Below are 10,969 nucleotides of genomic sequence, written 5' to 3'. Positions count from 1 at the left end.
GTTGGCAAAGAGTATTGAATGTGCCATTGACTGCTAGAAGAATAAACAATCTGTCTTGAAGGAAGTACATTCTGAAGGCTTCTTAGAAGTGAGAATGACCAGACTTCATCTCCCATATTTTGGTCAGGTTGTCAGAAGGTACTAGTCCCTGGAGAAGGATATCATGTTTGGTGAAGTAACGGCCAACAAAAAAGGGGAAGACCCTCAGTGAGGTGGATTAACACAGTGACTGCTTAAGCATCACAGTGATTATGAGGATGGACCATCTATGAGTCGGAATTGACTCGATGGCAATGAGTTTGTTTTTTATCTTTGGTTTTGCCCAAGGTCAAGGGGCTTTCACCCAGTCCCTAGTGCTGGCACTTTGAATTTGGACTTCCAGCTTCCTGAACTGTAAGAGAATAAACTCCTTTTGTGAAACCCATACATCTGTGGTATTTCTATTATAGCAGCACTAGATAATCAAAACCCCATCTGAAAAGGTCCATGTGTACAGTGGCCATTTATGTTGTTGAGAAAAGGTATCCGCAATGCATAAGTTGTTGGTCTAGCAAAACTCTTATCATGCGATCTCTGGCATTATTTCTATCACAAAGGCCATCTTTTCCACCTACTGATGTATCTTTGTTTCCAGCTTTTGCATTCCAAGAACCAGTAATTATCAATACATGTTGATTGCATGTTTGGTCAATTTAAGACTGCAGAAGTTGGTAAAAATCTTCAATTTTTTCATCTTTGGTTTTAGTGGTTTGTGCACAAATTTGAATAATAATAGTATTAACTGGTCTTCCTTGTAGGTGCATGGATACCATCCTGTCACTGACCACACTGTACTCCAGGATGGATCTTGAAATATTGTTTTGACAATGAATGCAATGCCGTTCCTCTTTAATTCATCACTGCTGGCATAGTAGACCACATGATTATCAAGTTCAAATGGCCAATACTAGTCCATTCAGCTCACTAATGCCTAAGGTATCAATCTTTTGGTGTTCTGTTTCATTTTTACAACTTCTAATTTTCCTAGATTCATTCTCTGTACATTCCACCTTCTGAATAATAATGGATGTTTGCAGTGTGTATGTATAGGAGGGTAAAGTAATTGTGGCAAAAGAACAACAATTGGTGAATACAGGTAAAGAGTACATGAGTGTTCATTGTACTCTTATTGCAACATTTTGTAGATTTGAAATTTTCTTCAAATAAAGAGTTGGAGGAGAAAAAAAAACTTTCTTAAGAAAACCACTGTGCAGTTATAAACAAGAATAAGACACAACTCTGGCTCTTGTCCTCTAATAGAAAAATCTCAAATAGAAATTTAGAAGTGTTTAAAGACTGATATTCAAGTTCAATAAAGTCTTCTTTCCTCTAATCCACCCAACAATTCTCCATGCTTTAATGCTTTAATTGTCCCTTCACCAAATAGGAAATACAATAGTTTTGTATGTCAATAAATCTAATCTTAATAACATAATTTCAATTATGACCTAATCCAAAAATTACATGGGAGCTAAATTTCTGGAAAAAATATTATTGTACATAAATATAAATAATTATTACCTAATAAATCTATGAAAGTTTCAGGAGTAAAAACTTTATCCTCACTTCGATTCTCATTTCAATTGTTGAAATTAACACATACAGTCTGAACTGCTGTATGGAAAATCAATTTGCTTTGTAAACTTTCACCCAAATCACAATAAAAATTAAAAATAATAAAAAAAAGAATTAGCACATACAAATTGTTGCCATCAAATCAATTCCAATCCTAAGGACCTGATAGGACAGAGCAGAACTGCTCTATCGGGTTTCTAAGGTTGTAATCTTTACAGAAGCAGACTATCAAATCTTTCTCCCATGGGGTCGGCTGGTGGGTTCAAATGCCAATCTTTTGGGTAGTAGCTGAGCACTTAACCACTATGCAATCAGGGTTTCTTTTTTAACACACATATTCAACTGGAATTAATGGCCTTATTAACCACCAAACTGAAGGGGGCTACCAGCAATAAAAAGGGGTTTATTATATGAAAGGATCCTATATGTTTACTTTTAATTTTGATTCTAGGTGACTCTGTTCTGCTTACTCCAAAAAAAAGTTGTTGGTAGTTGTCACCTTCTGATAATTAGGTCCCATGGGAAGAAATTTCCATTAGCTCCCCAAAACTGTGATCAGGACACCTAGAGACAAGGTAGTGATAAGAGCAAAGTATGAGCCAGTTTCCTTCTGTAAAGTCTTCCATCCTTTAAACCAGTGATTTTCAACTTACTTTTAAGAATCCTTTTAAAAAAATCCTTTTAAAAATCCTTTTAAAAAATCTTAATGGAAACACAATAAGTAAAAAAAGAAAGTAAAGAGATATTCTAGACGAAGAGAAAGAAAAGAGGCATTCCTTAGCTCCCTTCATACTGCCCCATCCTCCCCTATCACGGCACTGGTAAGAGGCTACCACAAAGCCAGGGGAACATGGTTTTCAAACCATGTTCAAGGGGCCAATGTATAAAACAAATGTATCAAGGGGTCAGGATTTCCTCTAGTCTGACCTCATCTGAGAACAACCTTCCTAAGAGTCTGTCTCCTGAAATATTCTAAATATACAGTAAACAAGAACAGCTAATATTACACATATAGGAAAAATAAGCAGGTTATAAAGGAAAGGGGGCTACGAATTGGGAAAAGTCTTAGCTTCTTTCTTTTCCAAAAACTTGAAAGATATGATTTATATATATGAATTATATATAATTTATATATAAATTTTATTCGGAAGGAAGGTTGGGCAATCCTACTTCCGTAGTGATACTGCCTCGGAAACCCAAGGAGGGGTCGCTATGAGTCGGGGCCGACTCGACGGCAAATAACAACAACAACAACATAAATTTTATTATTTATATATAACCAAAACACTCACTGCCATCAAGTCGGATCCAACTCATAGAGACCCCTCCTTGGGTTTCCGAGGCAGAATCACTATAGAAGTAGATTGCCCAACCTTCCTTCCAAAGAGTGGTTGGTGGGTTTGAACTGACAGCCTTCTGGTTAGCTGTCAAATGCCTTAGGCACTACGCCACCAGGGCTTCTATTATTTATATATATTAAATTCATGTTGCTTAACATGCTTTAATTGTGATTTGGGTGAAAATTTACAGAGCAAATTCACTTTCCATATAGCAGTTCACATACACTTTGTCTCATGACGTTGACCACAATTTACCGCAATGCACAGCTCCCCTCCCACTTCCTCCCAACAGTTACCTCTTCTCTGTGTCCATCCCTCCATGCACTACTGCACCCTGAGCTGTCTCCCTGTGCCTAAGCAGCCCTTCTTTCTCCCATAATTGTTCTCTCCAAGGAGCGTATCTACCCCAGGCAAATGTTCGACTCATATGCCTGTCCTTTGTTTGGCTGGAAGCCACAGGTGTGGGTTCAACTCCAGACCTGCAGGGCAGCTAGGGGCCATAGTCTCAGTGGTTCCACCAGGCTCTATCAGATCAGCAAACCTGGTTGCCACCCCCCCTTTTTTTTTCTCCAAATGATTTTGAGTTTTGTTCCACATTGTTCTCCCTCTTTATCAAGGATCTCCTACATAGATCCCCTTCCATGTGGTTAACAGCGGTAGCCAGGCACCATCTAGTTCTTCTGGTCTCATAGTTGTATATGCTGCAGATTGCATGGTGTACCAGTTGCTAGGACTAATTGTTTCCATGAATTTTTGGTTTTCTTCATTCTTATTTGCTCTGGATGAAGAGAGACCCATTGTTGCATATAGATGGCTGCTTGCAAGCTTTTAAGATCCCAGTTGCTACTTGCCAAAGTAGGGCGTGGAACAATGTTTTGTGTAGTATGTTATGCCAATTGAGCTTGATGTCCCCTGCAACTATGGTCCCGAGCCCACAGGTTCAACTACTCGGTCCCTCTGGGTGGCTGGCTGTGACCAAGCAGTGACTACAACCTTACCCCTTGTCAGCTCTACTATACACCTGGGAATTCAGATCATACACATAAACTTATAGGACCATTGTCTGCCAACCCTATACATGTTCTTGGGTACACTCCCCGCTTCATAGACATACCTAATAGTTCAGCTTGTCCACCCATCTATCCACCCGTATACCCATGTTTGCCTTCACTGACAATGCAGTACTGTATTAATATGCTTAAAAAAAAAAAAAAAAATCAAATACTAGTGAATTATGTTATACTTCCATTACAGTTTTTTTTTTTTTTTTTTTTACTTTTTTATTGAAAGCAATATAATCCAAATGCTAGCTGGAATAACTAAACTTTTTCTTAAGCGTTATTAATCTTTATTAAGAAAGCTAAGAGATAGGGAAAGGAGCATTAGTGGGGAGCAATATAGCATAGGACATTTCCCAGTGGGTATGCAAAAATAAGACTGGTGACACTGAATAGCTGTGAGGGCTTGAGTATCTTGGGTCTCAGGAAGTAGGAATGGAAGAAGTTGGGAGAAAGACATAGAATGTGATGTGTAATGATCTAAATGAAATTTCAATATTGCTGGAGTGCATTTGTAAGCAACTCTACATAAGAAATGTTTTATCATGTGTGCATTCTCCTCATGTAATGAGGGATCTAACTGTACTAAATTGTATCCCAAGCCCATAGGGCTTCACAGAACGGTCACTTAACTTAGAAAAAGGCAAGAGAAAGACAGCACAATGCTGAGTAAAGTAAGTACGCACTCCTACTGTTTTGTTTTCCTACCTCTGCTGGTAGAGGACTGGTGGTTACTGTCTTGACTGGATCATGTGACACAGTGAGAGTTCCTGCAGAGGAAGTTCCATTCATTGTTAATTTGGCTGCATCAGCAACTTCTCCATTGGGCAAGATCCCATCAGCAAACCAAACTCGCCTCTGCTCTCTGGGCTGAGCCACTTGAGGGGCCAGAAAAATAAAAGAGGCATCAATGTGACATTGGTAAGCTTTCTAACATCAAAGAAGAGGTCACCAATTCCAGATGTACAAAGAAATCACTATTTAGCATCTTACAATTACAAGCATCAGAAATGTAACTGTGTATAAAAATGGTTATAAATAAAAAGACATTCAAATATATTTTTGCTCTATAATAAGATTTATAACACTTTGCTTTCAAATATTAAGAGCTCTTGAATACACCAGTGATTATGTCACATACTCTGCTCCACATCACTGTAAAGAAACTCACGAATGTTTTTTTAAGTGTTTGGGAAATAAATTAATGGCAAGGAAAACAAAAACAAAAAATGACCCTAGCAATTAACTCCACATCTAAAAGTAAGAGGTTTCATCAGGACCCCAATATCTGGAAAAGTGATATGGAATTTTTAAAGGGCAGAAGATGCTCTGAAGAATATTGAAGAATTCTTATTAATTAATAAAAGAAGAACTGGCACAGATATGTAAGAATTATAAGCAAACTGACCAGATCTTTGGCTAAAGTGTAACTGAAGAAGAAAAAGACTGATCTGGCAGTACAAGGTTACTTGCATTTTAATAAAAAAGACAGGAAAAAAGCTGGAAAACTGAGTCTAATAAAATGACCTCTTTAAATCCAGTTCTGGAAATCAATTCAAACAGCTAAAATAAAGAGAGACTAGGGAAGAACAACAAAAACTACAAATGAAGTAGAGAATAAAGGTTTTAAGAAAGAAAACCTGAATTCATAAAATACAAGGAATATGACTAAGGAATGATCTGAAAAGAAGGGAAAATGGGGAAGAGTATGATAATGTCAATAAAAGTGTTTGATCTTCAAAAGGGGAGAAATGCTGTTTAGCCAGGGAAGGGACTATTACCATAAGAGAAGACATAAAATTAATGAAGGAAGATTGGTTTGTATTATCAAGTGAAACTTCTAACAAGATCATTTTAAGGAAATATCTAAACGCTATTTTTTCTATTCATAATCCCCTGACCTTACAAAGTACCTTTCATCAGACAATATCATAATCTTAAAGACATAATAAACCAAACTAACCTCAATATCTATCATTTTCTACCTATCATATGATATAATCAGAATGAAAGTTTTAGATTTTATAAAGGTTTATGTGCCTAACACAATAATTTTATATTTGTATATAGATAAGATTAAAAATGACAAGAGAAAAGGGCAACTTTTTTGTAAAAAACAGCACTGGAATGGGCTGGTCAGAAGGAGGAACTCTCATTTTTATTCACTTCCTAAACTCCTACAAAGAACATTAAGGTAGGCAGGAGGCCAGATTTCATAGGCAGACTTCAAATTCTGTACCTCTTTTCAAGTATAAGCAATATAATTACTCTATCCTTAAACTGGAGAGGGGATTGGTATATTTTCAGAGGTGTCTCCAAAATAATCTGGTAATAATCTGGTAAAATATTCTTCTTTACTTGCCCAGAAATACTCTCCACACATTTCTCACCTTGTTCTTCCACTTTAATAACCACCCAAAGGGACTTATCTGCAGTGTTTTAAAGAGTTGTGCTGTAAAGTCCTATCAGCACCTTTTCAGAGGAACTTGGTGAGGAAAAAGAGAGAGAATAGCACATGATCCCCTACCTTCTGTTCCAGGGTGCTTTAAAACTCCCACAGGTACCATCACAGTGGGAGGTGGAGAGCTCAGAGCTCCTGAGGCCTGAGCTTGCTGCAAGGGAGGGATAGTAGAACAGTATTCAGCAGGATTGTTAGGGTTAGGGCTCTGGCTTGAGGCACTCATCATGTTCTCCCAGGCTTGAGCTAAAGCAAATACAGACACAATCAATGTGAATGGATTGCAAAATATGGACATCAAGACCTCCACAATACTGGGTAAATAATGCAGCTCCTCCTCATTAACACATAGTATGTCTCTCTTCCCGCTAATGAAGGTATTAAGAAGACAGGTGATTTTATTCAATAAAGGAGACCATTTAGCTATGTAAACTATTAGATTGGAACAAAAAAGAATTACATGATATTTCTGACACTAGGGTTCATAGATCAGTTTAAGGTTAATGACTAGGTTCTGGACTTCTTTAAAGGAGATCATAATATTTCCTTTAGAGGGAGTGAAATAACATCAAACCTATTAAGGATTTGGATTTGCAACAGGGATAGCACTTTCACATTTTTCTGTTTTAATATTGTTTTAATATTCAATGTCTTTTTTACAGTTATATCAAAAAGCAAAATTAGGGGCTAAAATAGCATAACTCTATCATATGATTTTTGGTTTCATTTCTAGACTTGTAGGCTCTTCTTACTTAGTAAAATCTCATCTGACAAATCCTGAAGCCCAAAGATCAGGCGACCACATTTCAACATTTTTGTGAATTCTCCTTCTGTACAATCATCAGCCTGTGTAAAAGTATCTACCATTGACAACCATTTCACATCTTTGGTGTGTCTCAAAAGCACAGGACCCATTTGAACATGAAAATGTGCCATTATTATATGTGTGATCAAACAATATGAATGATTACAAATATGTTAAGATTGTGTACACCCTAACATTTATTACCTAAATACTGACATATCAGCTACTATATTTAAAGTAAGTAGGATGAAAGGTACTATAGAAATAAAAGCCATCAAATTTTATCTTCTAGGTTCAGGTAATACCACATGCCTAGGAATAGAAATCAAGTTTTTTTGAACATCTTTTCAAAAATCTCATTCATCGTCCAAGAATGATCCATAAGATTTTGAATATTTATCGACTCCAAACTGCAAGGCAAGGTTGTAACAAAAGCTGTATTCCTCTGAAAGCACTGGCAGGAAGAAAGGGGAGGAAGAGAAAACGAGAAAGGGAAAAAGGGATAGGGAACACTGAAAAGCATCAAATTAAATATTTGGAAAAAGACTAGACTAAGCCATGCGAGAGGAAAGACGCTGGAGAACCAGGAAATGTAGATTACCTTAAGGTTCCCCTGTTAAGGGTCTCCTTCACTTATTAAAAGTAAGTGTTCCATATGAGTCCTCTGCCATTTCTTTCATCTTTAGCTATGCCAAGTAATAACAAATAGCTATCAAGTTGGAAGACCTCATCAAATAAAGGAGGTGTTGGGTACTATAATTAAGCAACATGCTCTTGTCTATGGATGTTTCAGAAAATGAAAGCAGTGGAATAAAAACCACCAACTGAGCAACCAGTGAAATAACTACCATAAGAGTAGAGAAAACGATTGATAATTGATCAAAATTATAAGAATTCAGAAATGGGAGGAAATTGAGTGGATCATAGGAGATTCAAATAGATCAGATTAATTGGCATGCAATAGGTTAATAAGCCAGCAACAGGAAAACATTACTATGAGCAATGCAGACAGACAGAGCAGGAGGGGTCTCAGAGCAGAGAAGTTTCTGCCTCCAGGAGGCACACTATCCTGACAACAGGCAGCAGTGGTGTCAAAGTTCAACATTTTACGTCTTTTAGTAATAGGACAGCAATGGGTTTTCGTAATAGTTTTGGCAACTAAAAAGACACAAAGTGAAAATACTATAGCCTGATCAATTTTATTGATCTCTTTTATAAGAATACCCTTTTTTTTTATTTATTTAAATGCCCCTGGATTTATTTGGAGGCCCGCAAAAGATGAACACTGCATAAACTTATATTTAGCTGGTCATATTCTTTTATCACATAGCAACTAAATTAAAAATCATTACCCTTATAACAAATATAAGTAGCATTAAGGAGGTAACTGACAGAAAAATGAAATTTTCTACTTGATCCTAGATGCTAAAAGATTTATTTCTAACAAGATGAACATAACAAGATGTTAATAAGAATGTATTCTAAGTTATTAAGGTGTTCCCTAGAAAGAAATAGTTTCCCTTGAAAGGAAAATCTCAGCCCAATTTTATCAATAACTACCTCACCCCCTGGAAAATTAACAACTACATAGCACCACATTGACATAAGAACTTCTACTTTTCCTGCCATACTTACCTGGCTTTAGCATTTATTCATTAAATTAGGCACAAGAATTCTGAAATGTTAAACCATTTTCAAAAGGTAGAAGTTTAGCTCAATATTTTCAGGTATAGTTATGATTTCTAAGAAGGTGAACAACTTGTAGAAAAAGGATAGGAGAAAACAATAGCCTTTTCACAGGAATTCTCCTGTTCTGCCTCAACAACTATGAAATCAACCTGTGTTAATACTTACCATTCATTAGCACTGAATGGCAGATTACACACACTCTAGCTTCCTTTCTATCCATGTATAACAGCTTACATTTCAGGCTACAGCAGGAGGCACAAAAGACCTGCAGGAAAAAAAGCATACTAATTTACTTAAGATCACAGTGCAAGGGAAGCAAATCATATTGACCAATACTGTCTGACAGGGAACCTTATTAAACTACTAAAAGCCCCAAAAGAAAATGCAGCTTAGGAAGCTGGACACAAGATCCAGATCAAAAGCAAGTGTGAGATTACAAATCTGTCAACAATGAGGAAACAGAAAGTGCTGGCTGAAATCTTAGTCAAGATCACATCATAAAAACGGGTGTGTGTGTGGGGGGGGGGGGAGGCACTGATGTTACCCTGAGGCAAAATTCCTGTCCACAGTATCACATAACACTGACATTTAAAGATCTTCCCATTTTGCTTCATGCCACATTAGCAAACCGAGGTCCCTAAAGCTTTATTCTATTCACGTCATTAAGTCTGACTACTTTGAGGAGGCACATCTTCCCCAATCATATTGTGAGTACCTTCCGACCTGAGGGGCTCATCTTCCAGCACTATATTGGACAATGTTTCAGGGCTTATTCATAAAGTTTTCCAGTAATATACCAGTGTTTCATTGTTATTCCTAAGGTTTTCACCAGCCAACTCTCTGAGAAGTGGATGGCCCTTTCCTTCTTCCAAGTCTATCTTAGAAGCTCCACTGAAACCTGCCCACCATGGGTGACCCTGCTGGTATTTGAAATACTGTAGTGTAGCCTCCAGCCTCACAGCAACATGCAAGCTACCACATTACAACAAACTGACAGATGAATGACAGACTCAAAATGGGAACAGCTGCAACCATCCATTAATAACTGGAACATGGAATGCACAAAGTATGAATCTAGAAAAACTGGAAGTTGTCAAAAATGAAATGGAATGATAAAAATATCAATATCCTAGGCATTAGTGAACTGAAATGGACTGGTTTTGGCCATTTTGAAGCAGAAAGCCATAAGATCTACTTTGCCAGGAATGATAAATTGAAGAGGAATAGTGTGGCACTCATTGTCACAAAAAATGTTTCAAGATCTATCCTGAAGTACAATGCTATCAGTGATAAGATAATATCCATACACTTTCAAGGAAAACCAGTTAATACTACTATAATTCAAATTTACATACCAACCACCAAAGCCAAAAGCAAGGAAACTGAAGATTTTTTTTACCAACTTCTGCAGTCTGAAATTGACCAAACATGAAATCAAGATATGTTGATTATTACTGGTAATTGGAATGCAAAAGTTAGAAACAAAAAAGAATCACCAGTATTTGAAAAATATCCCCTTGGTAACAAATGATGCTGGAGATGGCATGACAGAGTTTTGCAAGATCAACGACTTATTCGTTGCAAATACCTTTTTCAAAAACATAAAAGGCAGCTATACAGATGGACTTCACTAGACAGAATACACAGGTATCAGATTGCCTACATCTGTGCAAAGAGGTGATGGAGAAACTCACTATCCTCAGGCAAAAAAAGGCCAGAAGTGGACCGTGGAACAGATCTTCTCATATGCAAGTTCAAGCTGAAGTTGAAGACAATTAGAACAAGTCCACAAGAGCTAAAAAATGACCTTGATTGTATCCCACCTGAATGTAGAGACCACCTAAAGAACAGATTTGGAAGGGTTCCGGCAAGATGGCGGACTAGGCAGAAGGATTGCACAGACCCTCTTCAACAAAAAAAAGGGAAACCAATTAACACAGACACAGAAGATAATCTTGGACCCCTGAGCCTTGAAGGAAAGGATGCAGAATTGGACTAAACCCCA

At 37.2% G+C, this 10,969-nt stretch overlaps 1 protein-coding gene across 1 annotated transcript in view; it reads right to left on the bottom strand.

Moving 5' to 3' along the window:
- ZFYVE9 (zinc finger FYVE-type containing 9) overlaps window positions 1-10,969 on the bottom strand; it is a 189,133-nt gene that overhangs the window by 101,839 nt on the left and 76,325 nt on the right. Inside the window, exons 3-5 of the mRNA XM_007945897.2 lie at window positions 9,130-9,229; window positions 6,540-6,716; window positions 4,721-4,890 (exon numbers count right to left, since the gene is read on the bottom strand). Of these exons, the coding sequence (XP_007944088.1) occupies window positions 4,721-4,890; window positions 6,540-6,716; window positions 9,130-9,229 (447 nt within the window). The remainder of the gene's footprint in view (window positions 1-4,720; window positions 4,891-6,539; window positions 6,717-9,129; window positions 9,230-10,969) is intronic.

The sequence above is a fragment of the Orycteropus afer genome, unplaced genomic scaffold, assembly GCF_000298275.1.
Source record: "Orycteropus afer afer isolate SDZICR_OR568_19922 unplaced genomic scaffold, OryAfe1.0 scaffold00145, whole genome shotgun sequence".
NCBI lineage: Eukaryota > Metazoa > Chordata > Mammalia > Tubulidentata > Orycteropodidae > Orycteropus > Orycteropus afer.
This window is presented reverse-complemented; position numbering and strand designations above follow the sequence as displayed.